This window comes from Ipomoea nil, unplaced genomic scaffold, assembly GCF_001879475.1.
Source record: "Ipomoea nil cultivar Tokyo-kokei standard unplaced genomic scaffold, Asagao_1.1 scaffold1149, whole genome shotgun sequence".
Lineage (NCBI taxonomy): Eukaryota > Viridiplantae > Streptophyta > Magnoliopsida > Solanales > Convolvulaceae > Ipomoea > Ipomoea nil.
The window spans coordinates 506,101-524,518 of NW_017617577.1; the positions used below are offsets into that span (position 1 = coordinate 506,101).

At 43.9% G+C, this 18,418-nt stretch overlaps 1 protein-coding gene across 1 annotated transcript; it reads right to left on the reverse strand.

Moving 5' to 3' along the window:
* Window positions 1-16,806: 16,806 nt before the first annotated feature.
* On the reverse strand, window positions 16,807-17,481 carry LOC109183624 (actin-binding protein-like). Its single transcript, XM_019333692.1, has one exon. It carries the CDS (start codon window positions 17,479-17,481, stop codon window positions 16,807-16,809), a length of 675 nt encoding a protein of 224 aa, XP_019189237.1.
* Window positions 17,482-18,418: the final 937 nt, after the last annotated feature.

The window sequence follows — 18,418 nt, forward strand, 5'->3', positions numbered from 1 at the left end:
ACGACCCATTTCATTACACGAGGAGTTGAAGTTGGACTCTACGATGCAACTGACTAGGGATGATTGGCGTGAAGGAATGTGCAAACCAAGGAGGCGAGTTGGGAACTCGTGCTAAGGACTCACAAATGCCTTAAAAGTCAAAATGCTAAGGATGGACCGGGACTCCCTCAAACCATGGATATCGTTCAAGCAAATCAGAGGGCTCCTTACAAGTTATATAAAATCAAGAACGACGTAGCCCGTGGTGCTAGGAAAAAAAAAAGGTAAAAGAGCACATTTGCGCCAAGGCCTCAAGGGTTATTAAGGACCCACAAAGAAATGAGATGACTCGTAAAGTCACCAAGTCGTTCCACAACGAGATTAGGTAACCAACTGCGCTTCAAGAAGAAAAAGAACATGCAAGGGCACCTTCATCATTAAAAGTAAACACAAAAGGGCACAACAAGCTGAACCTCGGGGGAGACATGAAGTCTTACTACGAATTTCATTCACTAAAGAGGAGATGAAATTCAATAAGAAGAGAAAGTCAACCCAAAGTTTATCGACTCCCAAGAGACTTTGGGAAGAATTTGGGAAGTGCGCCCTAAAAGTTTGGCTTGGTTGACCAAACTTGGTCAAGACCTTGGACGCATTAAAGAAGAAAGTATTAAATCGTCGCGAGAGATTCCCTCAAGATAAAAAAAGAAGGATGAAACTTAAGCTTGGGAAGCAAGGTCCGACAAGGATCTTAAATTAAAGCAAGTGCCAACACCAAAGGAGAAGGATCATCAGTTCATCAATACGTCGTGATCAAAGCATCAAACCAGAATAGTCACTTGAATCGAGAACCCTTAACCCATCCTAACCAAATCCCTTTCCCTCCTTTGGACAACCGAGCCCCTCCTTATTGCAAAACCCTTTCTACCCTTCAAACCCCATTCTTGATTCCCTATTTTAACGATCCCATACAAGGTAGCAACCTCACCTCCTAAAGTTGCAAACCTTGAACACTTTGATCCTAATTCCTAAATTCACTTTGTCGTCAAGTTTGAAACCCGTTCTCTTAATCCATTTAACCCAATCGTTCCCAAAAACCCAGTACACATAGATATACAATTATATATTCTCCCCATAGAATACATTCTCCCAATATGACCACCGTACTACTTTTGACTCGTTATCCCTGAAATGATTTCTAAGCTTCGGGGACGAAGCTTCTCGTAAGGGGGGGAGAGTGTAACACCCCGTGTTACGGCCTTCATTCCCGGATTAATTATTTAATTAATCCCGTTAATAAAAATTAAATATGATTTAACTTGGTTAGGTTTCCCTCTAAATATTTAATAAGGTCCACCATGAATCGTGGACCCTTGCCTAAACTAGAGTTTTAAGCCTATTAGGAATAAAGAAAGTAAACCTTTTACTAGTCAGATACTAATTAGGAATCCTAGACCTATTTATCTATTAGGAATAAATGAGGTAGGCCTTTTACTATTCAGATTATGATTAGGATTCTCTTTAATTAATTAATATGGTCCACTATGGACCATGGACCCTTATCCCTAAAACATGTCCTTAGTCCTATAAGGAATAGGATTAGTAAACCCATACCATTCAGACCCTAATTAGGACTCTTAAATATATATATATAAGGACATAGGAGGCACCTAGAAGTCACACCACAAATAATCTCTCACCACACAAGAAGTTGCAAGAATTCCCCTAGGATAAATCAAGAAAGAAGGAATCTTAAAGAACGACCCTTCATAGCCAAGGAAATTAATTAAGACTAAGAGGTAACCCATGTCTCAACAAAACCTATTTTCCTTGCTATAATTATCTTCTTTGGCCTCCTCTCTATACTTGTGTCTTGATAAATCGTTTATGATATTGATGATATGTTCTTGATGATGATAAGATGTTCTTGATGATTATGTGATGTTCTTGATGAATCTTGATGTTTTGATGATTAAAAGAAAAACTATGTTTTTATTGATTTGAATATGATTAGAGCCCTAGGTTAAAATTGGGAATTTCGTATTGTGTTATTCTTGATATAATTGGGTGGGATTTCGCATGTTCGGGTGTTGATTTTGTTTAGAAGTCATGATAGGATATGTGCTATATGATTCTTGCTTTTGATCCGTTAATTGTCTACATGGTGTCATCAATTGCGTTTAAAAGTGTCTAAGAATGGTTTCGGGTTCCACAACGGATCCCGGGATGTTTATTTTGATAAAGAGTCAGTGGGGGGTAGGTGGGGGTAGGGGGACCCGCCACCTACCCGCTGCCCGAGAAGGGCGTCGCCGGCAGCGGGCAGGCGACTGCCCGCCGGGCACCCGCTTCCCGGAGACTCGTCGCCGGCGGGTGGTCCTCCACCCACCGGTTACCCGCTGGAAATTGTCCATCTTGGGACTCCGGCTTCCCCGTTTGATGTTTCCCCGACCCTCGTGGTGTCTCAACGGACCTCGTTTATCGTGCCTAAAGTCTAGTTTGATGTTTCGGGTACCATTCGTAGGATAAACGAGTCTTATATATGTATATATGTCGCATGCTAGTGGAATTGGTATCCCGTTGGCCTAGGTGAAAGAAGTATGAACTCCTTAGGATTATTCCTAGTATGTGGATGACCACGCATAGGTTTCATTATACGTTTTCTCCCCTTTCCCGATATGTTAATGTGGGTTGCTTGTGCTTGTTATGTGTTATGTGTGCATGATACCCCAATTTGGTTGCGATCAAATGGGTTATTCCTGAGCTGCGGTTCAGAAGCTGGCTGCGGTCAGAATTACACTCTTGGGCTGCGGTCCACCGTTTGGTTGCGATCAAACGTATTTCATGAGCTGCGGTTCATATTCCTGGCTGCGGTGAGATGACCACTTTTGGGCTGCGGTCCACCATTTGGTTGCGATCAAACGTTTTACATGAGCAGCGATTCATATTCCTGGCTGCGGTCAGATGATCACTCTTGGGCTGCGATCCACAGTTTGGTTGCGATCAAACATTATGATGAGCTGCGGTTCATCGGTCGGTTGCGATCGACCCCTTCGTGTTGCGATACGAGGCAGGGTGCTGCGGGGCCGTGTCAGAGCTATATGCGCTGACCCTCATGTATGGGCATGAGATTGGTCCTGTGGCGCCATCAAAGTGTGCTTGTGTGATGAGATGAATGATGATATAAATGAGATGAAGTGAATCCGTAACCATAGGATATATGCTAGTAGCTTTACATGCTTGGTTATAACGGTTGAATGTGCTTATCCCATAGGATATATGCTAGTATCTTTACATACTTGGTTATAACTGTTAAATGTGCTTATCCCTATCTGTCGAGTCTATTCCGGGTTTGAAACTAGAGTTTCCTAGGATATATCTTCCTGCTTCAAAATGACTTTTCTTATATCTATATATATCTACTTATAATGTATTTCAACGCGTTGGAGTGGGTTACCAGCATCTCTCGCTGAACAGATATATTTGGCTTTCAGGCACAGACGAGTTGATCCCAGAGCGTGCTAGAAGATCGTGGATTAGATAGATAGTCTTTCCCTTCGGCCTGCGTGCCATAATAATGTATTTAGGATATTAGTTAATTTAGCCTGTGCATCTGAATTCTCCAGCTCAGATGTGGCATAGCACCCCGTACACTTGTGATTAGTATTACACTATTTGGGATTTTATGAGAAATTAACTTTATTATATAAACTTTAAAATTTTCATAATTTCGGGGTGTTACAGTCTCGGTTTGTGAAGCAGCAATGTTAGTCCCGGTAGGGTCGAAAGGAGAGTCTAGAGGGGGGTGGGGGTGGGGGTGGGGGGTGAATAGACTCAATTCGTTTTTCACGAAAATAACTCCTTTCGGGGTTATTACGCAGCGGATATGTAATACAAATTTTAAGTTACTTTGCACTGTTTGATCTTTTTAGGAAACTTTCGGTTAGAGTCGCATGTTATGCAATGCTTGAAAGTAAAGTGCTGAAATGTAAAGAGATAGAGACAAGAGATTTTTATAGTGGTTCGGCCAATTGTGCCTACTCCACTCTTCTTTCACAACTTGTGAAAGGTTTGCACTACCACTCCTAGTACAAATTACACCAAGATACCTTCCTTGATCACTAAGCCGGACAGCTACTTGAAGGTTTTTCCACTCCTCGAGTTTACTCCGCCTCTATCAACGTCTTCTTCAGAGTTGAGGGTTGGATGTGAATAATCTTCGAGTTTCTCCAACAAGATGAAGTCTTGACTGGCTGGTAACTTGATGAATAATCAGCGTGTACAAAGTTGCAAGACTTCTTCAAGGTTGTGTGAATGAAATCAGATATGTCTTCTTCAAATTTCACACCTTGAATCACTGGATTTCAAAAGCTTGAGAGAGTGAACTTGTATAAGGAGCTTTTGAGAGAAGGTATTCAATTGTTCTAAAAACCAGCAACTTCTATCCTTAAGAAGATGGGTATTTATAGGTGAGAAGAAATCCATCCGTTGGAGGGAGATGGCATTTCAAACCTATGATCCAGTGGGTAAAGACCAGAGAGTCTTGTGCATTTATTGCTTCATTAAATGCAGCTGTACTACATAGTCGTTGGAGATAAGCACCTTTGCTTATTTTGTCTTCTAGCTCTGAAAAGTAGTACTATGACATTTATTGCATCTTGATAGATGTGCTCTCATTCTTAGGAAAGACTAATTCCAAGGATGATCTACAGATGAGACAATTGACAACATTCGTCTTGAGCTGAGAGAAGATAAATTGTCTTGACAAGCACATCTTTAAGAAAATAGTCTCAAGAGACTTCTTTCGCCTTCTGCTTTCGGTTGAGGGAGACCATTGATTCTTTCGGGGTCAGCTTCATAAACTCTTCTTTCGTTCTTCAAAACCTAACTGAAGAGATCATAACTCGGTTTCGTGTGTTTGACTAACTTAACACTAATTACATGATGAGTTATGGTACCTTTCGTCTAGGACGAAGGTAACAGAATAAAAGATAAAAAGTTAGGGGTCTACTTCTAGGTTGCATTGGTATCATCAAAATCCTATTACATATGTTCCTAACAATTTCCCCCTTTTTGATGATGCCAAAACCTATACTCTGCTTATAAGGCCGATAAATATCCCATAAAGGATTTTTCATTTCAAAACAGCCATTCAGAAGAGTTTACATAAAGTTTCTAATAAATGTAGAATGATACAAGTAATCTCTAACACCCCAGATTTTCAAGACTTTTAAAACTTATATAATAAAGAAAGAATCTCTTATTAAATCCCAAAATACGATACAGAGAGTACGGGGTGCTATGCCACACCCGAGCTAGAGAACTCGGGTGCACAGGCTAAATTCTAAAACCTCAATCAGTATCAATACTAAATCATGGCACGCAGGCCGAAAGGGAAAACTATCTAAGCTACGCCCCAAGCTTCTAACGCGCTCCAGTGATCTACTCGTCTGTGCCTGAAAGCCAAATATATCTGTTCAGCGAGAGATGCTGGTAACCCACACCAACGCGTTGAAATACAATACATATAGATATATATATAGATATATGAAAACCATTTTGAACATGAAGATATACCCTACGAACTCTAGCTTTTAAAACAGGGATAGACTCGACATATAGGGCTAAGCACAGACAGCAGTTATACCAAGCATATGCAGTTTACAACAGGCAAGACAGATAAGATAGGCACAATTAATAATCAAAATCCAACATATACGATTCCCAATATGAATCCCATAGTCACATCTCCAAGGCACTCATATCAACACTCCACCATATCTCATCACATAGCACACTTTGTTGGCGCCACAGGACCAATCGCATGCCCATACATGAGGGTCAGGGCATATAGCTCTGACACGGCCCCACAGCACCCTGCCCCGTATCGCAACACGTAGGGGTCGATCGCAACCGACCGATGAACCGCAGCTCATCATAGTTTGATCGCAACCAAAGAGTGGACCGCAACCCAAGAGTATGTCATCTGACCGTAGCAAGGAAATATGAACCACAGCTCATGTAGAAACGTTTGATCGCAACCAAACGGTGGACCGCAGCCCAAGAGTGTAAATCTGACCGCAGCCAGCTTCTGAACCGCAGCTCAGGAATAACCAATCCGATCGCAACCGAATTGGGGTATCATGCACACATAACACATAGCAAGCACATGCAACCCACATTAACACATTGGGAAGGGGGAGAAAACGTATAACAAAAGCTATGCGTGATCCTTCACATACTAAGAATAATCCTAAGGGGTTCATACTTCTTTCACCTAGGTCAACGGGATACCAATTCAACTAGAATGCAATATATAAGACTTATACAACCTACAAACGGTGCCCGAAATATCAAACTAGACATAGGCACGATAGACGGAGTCCGTTGGGACACCACGGGGGTCGGGGGAACATCAAACGGGGTAGCCAAAATCCCAAATTGGGGTCCAAACCAGCGGGTAGCCGGTGGGTGAGGGTTCACCCGCCGGCGGTAGCTTATCCGGGCAGCGGGTGCCCGGCGGGCAGCTGCCCGCCCGCCGGCTGCCCGCTGCAGGCGTTGCCCAAGAAGGCCGCGGGTAGGTGGCAGGTCCCCTACCCCGACCTACCCCTCACTGACTCTTTTTCACCAAAAACGTCCCGAGAACCTTTGTGGAACCCGAAACCATGCTTAGACACTTTCAAACGCAATTGATTACACATGTAGACAATTAACGGATCAAAGATCGGGAAACATATGGCACATAACCTATCATGCTTTTCTAAACATAATCAACACCCAATCATGCGAATTCCAACCCAATATACCAAGAATAATTCCATACGATACAACCTAGGGTTCTAATCTTTTTTAAATCAACAAGGACACAATTCATCTGCTAATATCAAGATTCGGTAAGAATATCGTATAAACATCAAGAACATCCTACAATCATCAAGAACATCATATAATCATCAAGGACGTCATATAATCATCAAGAACACCATAATTATCAAGAACCTTCCATCATCAAGATCAACCATGGAATTATCCCATCAATCATCAATAATAATATCACAAATCATCAATACACAATAATATGGGGAAATCCTACGGGGGGAATCATAGCTATGAAAATAGGTTTTGTTGAGACATGGGTTACCTCTTAGCCTTAATTAATTCCTTGGCTATGAAGGGTCTTTCTTTATTCTTTCTTGCTTTCTTGATTTCTTCTAAGGGAATTCTTGGAGCTCTTTGGGGTGGTGCGTCGTTTATTGTGGTGGGGGGGGGGGGGGGGGGTTCTAGGTGCCTCTTAAGTCCCCTATTTATATATTTAGGAGTCCTGGTTAGGAACTAATATTATAGGCTTGCTAATTCTATTCCTTGTGGAACTAAGGATTGGGTTTGGGGATAAGGGCCCATGGACTATGGTGGGCCTTTCCTAATTAATTATTGTGATTTAATTCCTTCTTTTGGGTAATTTGTTAAATGTTTAATTAGTTTTAGGGATCGTAGCACAGGGTGTTACACTCTCCCCCCCTTACGAGGGGCTTCGTCCCCGAAGCCCGGTGTGTTAATCCATTCTTTCACCCCTAGGCATCCCGCATCTTGGCCTCCCGGTTAGGAATGTGGCCTCACGTTTTGCCTTTGCTGGGGTAGAATGGATTCCTGGTGGTGTTGTGATAGAAAGGTTTTGGGTCTACCTCGGTCCCCTGCTCCTGAGCTGGACGCCCCGCGAGTGCCCAAGGTGGCCTCGATTGTTGCCACCCTCTGATCTAGTGCGCGTGTCATACGGATTAATGACGAGATCCCTTCCTCCATGATTGGGTTTTGTCGGTTGAGCTGTGCGAGTATGCGTTCATTGATTGAGCCCTCGTTTTGCTCCCTTGGGTTCCCTCCTGATCGTGGGTGCACCGACGGGTTAGGTTCGTCACCCTCCTCCTGACCCTCATTTCCCTCCAGGGCTCCACAATCTTGCATGGCCCGTTTGAGTTTCTTGTTGGAGATGTCTAATTGGTCGACTAACTCTCTTCGCTCTTCCTCGGGTTTGAGGCAAATTTCTTCGAGGGTGAGGTAATGTCCTCCCTCAGTGTAGTAGATATCATTGCGGCGTAGGTTCTGGGCATTAAAGACCATGCCATTTGCGGTTTTGACCTCCGTGTGGCTTAGGTCCACCCCCTTTTTCTCCATGATCCAACTTAGGATCATCCCGTAGGGTAGGCTAAGTCGGTTGCTTGTTTTGCAAAACGCCATGTGTTTTAGCATGAGGGCCGGCAGGTTGAACTTGATTTTGTGTTTCAAGAAGTAGGCGAAGGTGCACTCTAAACTTCCCACGTCCTTGCTTTTATTTTTCGTGGGCAAGAGGTTATCGGTTACAATCATAACCAATATCTTTTGTTTCGCCGATAGCCACTTTCTATTTGGTCGTGTGGCCGAGGTGAATCCTTCCTCTTTCTCGAGTAGGTACCCGAGGTAGTCTTTGTACCCCGTGTTTTGGGTATCAATCCACCCCTTTTGGTCATAGTCTGACACACCCGTGGTGGTCAATTTCAAAAGCTTGGCCAACAGGCCTTCGGAGAGTATAATTTCCTTGCCGCGGACCTTGGTGGTAATTTCTAGCTTATCACCCCGTTTGGTGGCTATAAGATATTGATAGAATTCTTTCACCAATTCGGGATACGTATCCCCCTTGATGGTGAGGTACGTATCCAAAAGCCCTTGGTGTTTAAGCATATCAACCAATTCCGGAGAAAATTGGTCGGGTTCAAGGGCTTTACCTCCGATTATGGTGTAATCGGCGTTGCTCCATTCCGGGGTACGGGTCCCGAGGGGTTTCTTTGGCATTGTGATGTTTCGCTCGATGGTGACGTTTTCCGGCGACTTTCCGGCGGGGCTCCGACTCGTTTTTCCGGCGGTCTTTGGCGGTGCGGCCCTGTTGTGAGGGAGGCGGCGGCGACCGGACTCCGGTGTTGGCTTGGCGAGGTGGGGCAGTGGTTTTCGGTGGCGTCGGGCAGTGGTGGCAGCGGGTGGAGCTCGGGCAGGTGGCGGGCGGCGCTGGCGTCGCGGGCGTCCTCCGGCGGTGAGGTCAGCGTGCGGTGGGGCGCCGTCTCGGCGGTCGATGGCGGCTCCGGCCATGGGCGGCGGTCGAATGGGGCTGCCGGTTCGGTGTTTGGGGTGGCGGGGAGGTGTGTAGGAGAGGGAAGGGGAGAAAGTGAGGGAGAAGAAGAAGAAGAAGAAGAGGAAGAAGAAGGGTTTTTGATTTGGGGATTTTGTGGGTTTTAGGGATTTGTAGGGGCTTTAACAAGGGAGTGTTCCCTTGAGGTTTCAAGAAACACCCTTAGTTTAGTGGTTAAGACCTTGGTCTTGTGAGTGGGAGGTTAACTGTTCAATTCCCATTAGTAACACTAGGCCTTTCTTGATGGTGTGGTCCTTGTTTTTTCCCCTCTTTCGTCTTCTAGTGATGGGAGGCTTGGCTTGTTATATAATTTTTGGTTTCATCTTTATAAGCAGGATCGAATTTCGATCGAATATTTTATTTATAATAATTCCGAAGTAATCGCTAAATAAGTAGTTTCACTATGAAGGTGATTACAAGGAATTGCTGGTTTATCCTAGACAGAATTTGTCTTCTTGGTTTTCTCCCGCGGGGTTTGCGTGGTCCTCATCTTCTGGGGTTAAGTTCCCCTCCTCGGGGTTGCCGTCGTTCCCGAGGTCGGCTTGAGTGCGGCTCATGACGAATATTTTCCCGAGAGCGCCGTAGTTTCCTTGGTGGGTGGTGCCTCCGTGTTGACCTGTGGTGGTGGGGCGTGGCCTTTGGGGTTGAGTGCCCTTCTTCTCCGCAGTTGAAGCATCGCCAGGGATTGCCCATGCAATCTTTTCCTCTATGGCTTTTGTTGCATTTCGGGCAATGGAAGCTTCTTGGGTTTGCTTCATTGTTCCCTAGGGGCGGTCTTTGGTTGGTCAGGTTGTTTGGTCTTGTGTTAGTGTCGTTCCTCGTTCTTTTTACCGGTGGTGCTCCCCCTCCGGTGTTCCTTTTTCGTATCTGTTCCTGAACCCCATGCTGGAGTAGTTGGATTCGATAGAGATTGGCGGCACTGGAGTAAGCCTCGTTGAGTGTCCGAGGTCTGCTTACTACTAGTGCTTTTTGTGCTTCGAAGTTGAGGCCCGAGACGAATCTTTCTATTTTGGTTACTTCGGTGGGGACTAGCTCTGGTGCGAAGCGCGCTAGTTCGAGGAATCGCTTGTGGTATTCCATGACGGTGGCTGTCCCTTGCTTTAGATGAAGGAACTCTTCGTACATGGATGCCTTTACGTGTGTTGGGTAGAATCGTTCTCGTAGTCGTGTTTTGAGGTTTTCCCAATTGAACCCTGGTTCTTGTTGGTAAGCGGGACCCTCGTGGATCCACCAAAGATTGGCTTCATATCCGAAGTAGAACGAGGCTACCTCTACGCGGCGTTCTTCTGGGCATTCTACTAACCCGAGGATTTTGTCGAGGGTCCGGATCCATTCCTCCAGGATCACGGGGTCCTCTTCTCCTGAGAACGTGGGTGGTCGATGATTCGAAACTTGTCGGGCGACGTCTGAGTTCGTGTTCGATGGAGGAGGCGGGGGCCTGTTGTTGCGAAGAGCTACGTCGCTTAGTGCCTGGGCGACTTGCGTTAGTTGTTGTAGTGTTTGGGTCAGGGGGTCGTGTGTGGTGGGTTCTGGAGTCCTTGATTGTCTTCTGTTGGGTGCCATGCTGTCGTCTTTCTGAGTCAATGTTTATAAGAATATTAAATTAGAGCTTGGTGTCCTTCTTTGACGCGATAAGCGGAGGAAGGTTTTCTTTAGACAAGGAAGGAATGAAGTGAGGGGGTTTATGTGTAGGTTTCACAATCTCACCGCGCGTCCTAAAACTCCCGAGTCTTATGTTCCTAAATACCTAGAGTTCAAGCCTAATGTCCTAAAATCCGGTCTCAAGAGTCTTATCCTATGGTCAAACTTAGGCTCTGATACCAACTGTAACACCCCAGAATTTCAAGACTTTTAAAACTTATATAATAAAGATAGAATCTCATTAAATCCCAAAATACGATACAGAGAGTATGGGGTGCTATGCCACACCCGAGCTAGAGAACTCGGGTGCACAGGCTAAATTCTAAAACCTCAATCAGTATCAATACTAAATCATGGCATGCAGGCCGAAAGGGAAAACTATCTAAGCTACGGCCCAAGCTTCTAACATCTCCAAGGCACTCATATCAACACTCCACCATATCTCATCACATAGCACACTTTGTTGGCGCCACAGGACCAATCGCATGCCCATACATGAGGGTCAGTGCATATAGCTCTGACACGGCCCCGCAGCACCCTGCCCCGTATCGCAACACGGAGGGGTCGATCGCAACCGACCGATGAACCGCAGCTCATCATAGTTTGATCGCAACCAAACAGTGGACCGCAGCCCAAGAGTATGTCATCTGACCGCAGCCAGGAAATATGAACCGCAGCTCATGTAGAAACGTTTGAACGCAACCAAATGGTGGACCACAGCCCAAGAGTGTAAATCTGACCGCAGCCAGCTTCTGAACCGCAGCTCAGGAATAACCAATCCGATCGCAACCGAATTGGGGTATCATGCACACATAACACATAGCAAGCACATGCAACCCACATTAACACATTGGGAAGGGGGAGAAAACGTATAACAAAACCTATGCGTGATCCTTCACATACTAAGAATAATCCTAAGGGGTTCATACTTCTTTCACCTAGGTCAACGGGATACCAATTCAACTAGCATGCAATATATAAGACTCATACAACCTACGAACGGTGCCCGAAATATCAAACTAGACATAGGCACGATAGACGGAGTCCGTTGGGACACCACGGGGGTCGGGGGAACATCAAACGGGGAAGCCAAAATCCCAAATTGGGGTCCAAACCAGCGGGTAGCCGGTGGGTGAGGGTTCACCCGCCGGCTGCCCGCCGGCTGCCCGCTGCTGGCGTTGCCCAAGAAGGCCGCGGGTAGGTGGCGGGTCTCCTACCCCCACCTACCCCCCACTGACTCTTTTTCACCAAAAACGTCCCGGGAACCTTTGTGGAACCCGAAACCATGCTTAGACACTTTCAAACGCAATTGATAACAAATGTAGACAATTAACGGATCAAAGATCGGGAAACATATGGCACATAACCTATCATGCTTTTCTAAACATAATCAACACCCAATCATGCGAATTCCAACCCAATATACCAAGAATAATTCCATACGATACAACCTAGGGTTCTAATCATTTTTAAATCAACAAGGACACAATTCATCTTCTAATATCAAGATTCGGTAAGAATATCGTATAAACATCAAGAACATCCTACAATCATCAAGAACATCATATAATCATCAAGAACGTCATATAATCATCAAGAACACCATAATTATCAAGAACCTTCCATCATCAAGATCAACCATGGAATTATCCCATCAATCATCAACAATAATATCACAAATCATCAATACACAATAATATGGGGAAATCCTACGGGGGAAATCATAGCTATGAAAATAGGTTTTGTTGAGACATGGATTACCTCTTAGCCTTAATTAATTCCTTGGCTATGAAGGGCCTTTCTTTAATCTTTCTTGCTTTCTTGATTTCTTCTAAGGGAATTCTTGGAGCTCTTTGGGGTGGTGCGTCGTTTATTGTGGTGGGGGGTTTCTAGGTGCCTCTTTAGTCCCCTATTTATATATTTAGGAGTCCTGGTTAGGAACTAATATTATAGGCTTGCTAATTCTATTCCTTGTGGAACTAAGGATTGGGTTTGGGGATAAGGGCCCATGGACTATGGTGGGCCTTTCCTAATTAATTATTGTCATTTAATTCCTTCTTTTGGGTAATTTGTTAAATGTTTAATTGGTTTTAGGGATCGTAACACGGGGTGTTACATAATCAAAGCTGATAATTTAGATAAGGACACGATAGATTGAATCAAAAGTGACTTTTATAAAGACCAAAAAACACTTACAAAGTAATGTCACTGAAACTGTCGAAAAGAAACTTTTACATTTCTAAAAGTTTCGCCTTTTGTGACTGAGCTTCTTCTCTTTCTTTGTCATCTCTCTCTTTCTGTTTCTTGAGCATCCTTTTCATGTCGATGTCTCGGTTGATATGCTATCTGTATTTTTGGATTGGGCTTTCTCTGACAATATCTTCATATTCTCCTTTGATGTTGCTGCTCACGTAATTGTTGTATGATTTGAGGATGTTTTCTCCTTCAATTATCCCGAGATTCCACCATGTAATAAGTTCAAATGAGTGCATTCCTTCGGTGTAGCACTATATTTGACTCCAGGTTCAGCATTTTTCTTAACTTTCGTGACATCCCTTATCTCTTCTTTGATTCTTTCTCTTTCGGCCAATTCCTTTTCTCTTACAAGTCTCGCTTCTTCTTGTTTGTTCCAAAGTTCACGATTTGCTTTCTTGATCTCTTCATTTCTTTGAGTCTGATGAACTTGCCTGAAGTAATTATCTCTCTTCTTCATCCACACAGGTATGTTGTACCCTTCAAACCGTTTTCCACTTCCTTCTTCATATGGTTGGTATGTGTGAAAATTTCCTACGGCATCCATGGTTACAGTATCCTTGCGCATCAGCCTTTGATGAAGATTCTTTTTCTCTCTACTCGTTTTCCCGGAAAATGAGAACTCAGCTGTGGATCCGAAGGATTGGCGAGGCCTGATGGAATGCTGTCTGGGTCTAGGAGAGTGTTGTTGACAAGATCTAGATTTTGAAGGTGATGATATCGTATTTCTTCTTTCTTCGTGTCTGGGTGAGCTTCTTCTCTCTTCTTGTCTTGTTGGTCCTTCATTGCTTCTTCTGGAGGGGGATTTGTTTTTGTCTTCGTCCTTGTCATCATCCTTTCTGTCATTTCCCCCCTTTTTGGCATCATCACACGGGGTGTCAGAAAATCTGGTCAGACTTTGGACTGCAATAAGAACATCCTTGACGTACTCAAGCATAGTGAGTTGATATTCAGCCATTTGAAACATGTTGTCATGCCCGAGATCTATCTTTGTACAAGCAAGATCCACTCGTTCTTTGAGACCGAAGTGAGCATGTTTAAGAGCATGTTGTTTCTTAGCAATTTTGTCAAGGATAGCTCGTTGTTGACTGAGTTCGTGTGTAAGCCTATCTTAAGTATCTGGAATTGAGGTGCTGGGTTGTGGACGAGACATTGTTTGCATCATGTGGTTGACTTTGGCAGATAAATCTGCTATGGTCCGGCTATCTTTTTCTCTGTGATGCAGATATTGCTTATGAATGAGTTCAACATTAAAGAGTGTATTCAACATTCGGTGCATGATGTGCTCAGGACTAAGGTAGTCCATTCCAGGCTCTTGGTCAGGCGCATGAGGTGATGCTTCCCGATTTTCATCACGTGGTGATGCATCCATGTTATCATCACGAGCTGTATTTGCAAGAGGAGGTAGCATGGCGAGAGGTAACTCACGAGTTAGGCCTTCTTTTGGTGGGGATGAGCTAGGGGCAGGTGATTGTTCAGGTATATCTTCAGTGTTGCCTATGATAGGAGATTCACTATCATAGTCCGAATCGCCATCATCATTATCATCGTTATTTGAATCATCATCACCAATATTATTGTTATCAGCTTTTCCTTCATCATCATCATCATCATCTCCTCCATCGTCATGAGAGTCATCCTGCTCATCACCTGATTTTTCATCTTCATCCTCATCTTCATCATCTTCTTCATTTTCAGGATTTTCATCAGTGCCTTTGTATGAATCAGAGTTCGCTTTTCTGCTCTCGTTTTTAGATGTTCCTTTGTCTTCATGTTCAATCTCCTTTCCTTCGTCATCTTTTAGTCCAATGACATTGCATGCTGGATCGTTCTGATGAGTTCGTTCTAACTCTGTCTTGACTTTTGAGAGAAGGAGAGCGTATCGAAATTCTTTCATTTCTTCCACGAAGGCTGGATCAAATGGCGGCTTGTTTAGCTCAATGCAAATGGGCGCTTTTTCTTTCCCGAGAGTGCGATGGGTCACTTTGTTGGAGTACACACGTTTGATGGTTTCAAGACGCAACGCTTCATAAACGTCTTTGGTGCCGATCCACTCTAGAGCAAACTCTTCTTCATCCTTCATCTCTTCAAATATTTCAAGAAAGGTTTGTAATGGAGAAGTTCACCATTTTTGCCATTGCATGACCCTGTTGAAGTCGTTCTCAATGGATTCTCGAAGCAGTTGATCTTTTGATGGGGGAATTGGGACAGCTTCGGGTACAAATACAATCGCTTGAGAGGTCTCGGGTATGACCGATTCTTGTAAGACTTCAGGTTCGGGTAGAGCTTCTTTCAGATTGGATTCAATTGGAGGAGTCACTTGCCCCCTGTCTGGGTCTAGGAGAGTGTTGTTGACGAGATCTAGATTTTGAAGGTGATGATATCGTATTTCTTCTTTCTCCGTGTCTGGGTGAGCTTCTTCTCTCTTCTTGTCTTGTTGGTCCTTCATTGCTTCTTCTGGAGGGGGATTTGTTTTTGTCTTCGTCCTTGTCATCATCCTTTCTGTCATTTCCCCCCTTTTTGGCATCATCACACGGGGTGTCAGAAAATCTGGTCAGACTTTGGACTGCAATAAGAACATCCTTGACGTACTCAAGCATAGTGAGTTGATATTCAGCCATTTGAAACATGTTGTCATGCCCGAGATCTATCTTTGTACAAGCAAGATCCACTCGTTCTTTGAGACCGAAGTGAGCATGTTTAAGAGCATGTTGTTTCTTAGCAATTTTGTCAAGGATAGCTCGTTGTTGACTGAGTTCGTGTGCAAGCCTATCTTAAGTATCTGGAATTGAGGTGCTGGGTTGTGGACGAGACATTGTTTGCATCATGCGGTTGACTTTGGCAGATAAATCTGCTATGGTCCGGCTATCTTTTTCTCTATGATGCAGATATTGCTTATGAATGAGTTCAACATTAAAGAGTGTATTCAACATTCGGTGCATGATGTGCTCAGGACTAAGGTAGTCCATTCCAGGCTCTTGGTCAGGCGCATGAGGTGATGCTTCCCGATTTTCATCACGTGGTGATGCATCCATGTTATCATCACGAGCTGTATTTGCAAGAGGAGGTAACATGGCGAGAGGTAACTCACGAGTTAGGCCTTCTTTTGGTGGGGATGAGCTAGGGGCAGGTGATTGTTCAGGTATATCTTCAGTGTTGCCTATGATAGGAGATTCACTATCATAGTCCGAATCGCCATCATCATTATCATCGTTATTTGAATCATCATCACCAATATTATTGTTATCAGCTTTTCCTTCATCATCATCATCATCATCTCCTCCATCGTCATGAGAGTCATCCTGCTCATCACCTGATTTTTCATCTTCATCCTCATCTTCATCATCTTCTTCATTTTCAGGATTTTCATCAGTGCCTTTGTATGAATCAGAGTTCGCTTTTCTGCTCTCGTTTTCAGATGTTCCTTTGTCTTCATGTTCAATCTCCTTTCCTTCGTCATCTTTTAGTCCAATGACATTGCATGCTGGATCGTTCTGATGAGTTCGTTCTAACTCTGTCTTGACTTTTGAGAGACGGAGAGCGTATCGAAATTCTTTCATTTCTTCCACGAAGGCTGGATCAAATGGCGGCTTGTTTAGCTCAATGCAAATGGGCGCTTTTTCTTTCCCGAGAGTGCGATGGGTCACTTTGTTGGAGTACACACGTTTGATGGTTTCAAGACGCAACGCTTCATAAACGTCTTTGGTGCCGATCCACTCTAGAGCAAACTCTTCTTCATCCTTCATCTCTTCAAATATTTCAAGAAAGGTTTGTAATGGAGAAGTTCACCATTTTTGCCATTGCATGACCCTGTTGAAGTCGTTCTCAATGGATTCTCGAAGCAGTTGATCTTTTGATGGGGGAATTGGGACAGCTTCGGGTACAAATACAATCGCTTGAGAGGTCTCGGGTATGACCGATTCTTGTAAGACTTCAGGTTCGGGTAGAGCTTCTTTCAGATTGGATTCAATTGGAGGAGTCACTTCTCTCGTCTCAGCTGGCTGACCAGGTTCTTGTGGGAGACTTAAGTGACTTGTAAGATGTGGTGCAAGTTCATCCTCGTCTACCCTGACAGGTTCTTGTGTCAGAATGGGAGCCATCTGCTCTGTTCGGGTAGGTTCTTGTGGGAGGGTTGTTTCAACATTCGGTTCAGTGACCACTTCTCTCGTCTCTTCTGGCAAGCCAGGTTCTTGTGGAAGACTTAAGTGGTCGTCCAGAGTTTGAGAACCTTGAGCATCCTTCTCCATCGCAACAGGTTCTTGTGTCAAACTCGTGTTGAGTTGCTCTGCCTGGATGGGTTCTTGTGGTAAGGAAAATTTCTTCAAGCTTTCGGAGCTCTTTGAACGGTTCTTTCTCTTCTTGGAGCTCTTTCTTTTCATTTCTTCCCCCTGAGAAGATGCAAGCTTCTTCTTTAGTTTAGATGGTAATATTGACTCAGGAGGGGGAGCCAGTTTCGCCATGATTTCATTTGCTTTGGCAATGGTAGGCCGAAAGTGGCTTTTTGAGGTCTTCACAGGGCTAGAGAAGGCAACGTCCTCTTCTTCTGAGGAATCAGCAATTATGACGGGTTCAGTTGATGAAATTTATGGGGTCTTTTGAGAGACTTCCTTGGTGGTTTCTTCCGGTTCTGTGGATGCAGAGATAGGTTGAATGGATGAGGCGTATTTCATCTCAAGGGTGGGTTGAGCTGTGTCAGTAACTTTTGGCAATACTTCGGGTTGTGCCGCAGATGATTCGTCTATTTCGAGTGCAGAGGAACTTTTGCTCTTTCTTGATATCTTGGCCTTGGGCACATCATCATCTGTTTCTTTAGATCGTTTGGACTTTCTCACCTTTTTCACTGAGTCCAACGGTAAGCCAAGCTCCAAGGCTTTCTGTTTGTCATATCCACTAGGCTTTGATTTCACGTGACATACTTTTAACCGTGGCGAAACTGTAACACCCCGTTGTTAGGACCCCTAACCCTAACCAAATATTTAATCACTTACCCTAAAAAGAGAATTAAAAACCCATTAATCAACTAAGAAAGGTCTACCATAGTCCATGGGCCCAGATCCCTATAACCAACCCCCTTAGTACTATAACGAATAGAATTAGCAAACCCATAGTATTTAGACCCCAATTAGGACTCCGGGGGAATATATATATATATATATATATATATATATATATATATATATATATATATATATATATATATATATATATATATATATATATATATATATATATATATATATATATATATATATATATATATATAGGCGGGTTCAGGTGCGGCAGTGTCTTACGGTGCGGTTATTTCTTACGGTGCGGCAACACCAATAGTTCACCAAATATGCACCATCAACGTTAGGAAATACACCACACAAAACAGAGTAAACAGAGCCCTGCATC

Bases quoted from the DNA above. Each gene is read 5' to 3' on its own strand.
- LOC109183624 (XM_019333692.1), bottom strand. From the start codon at position 17,481: ATGGCGAAACTGGCTCCCCCTCCTGAGTCAATATTACCATCTAAACTA.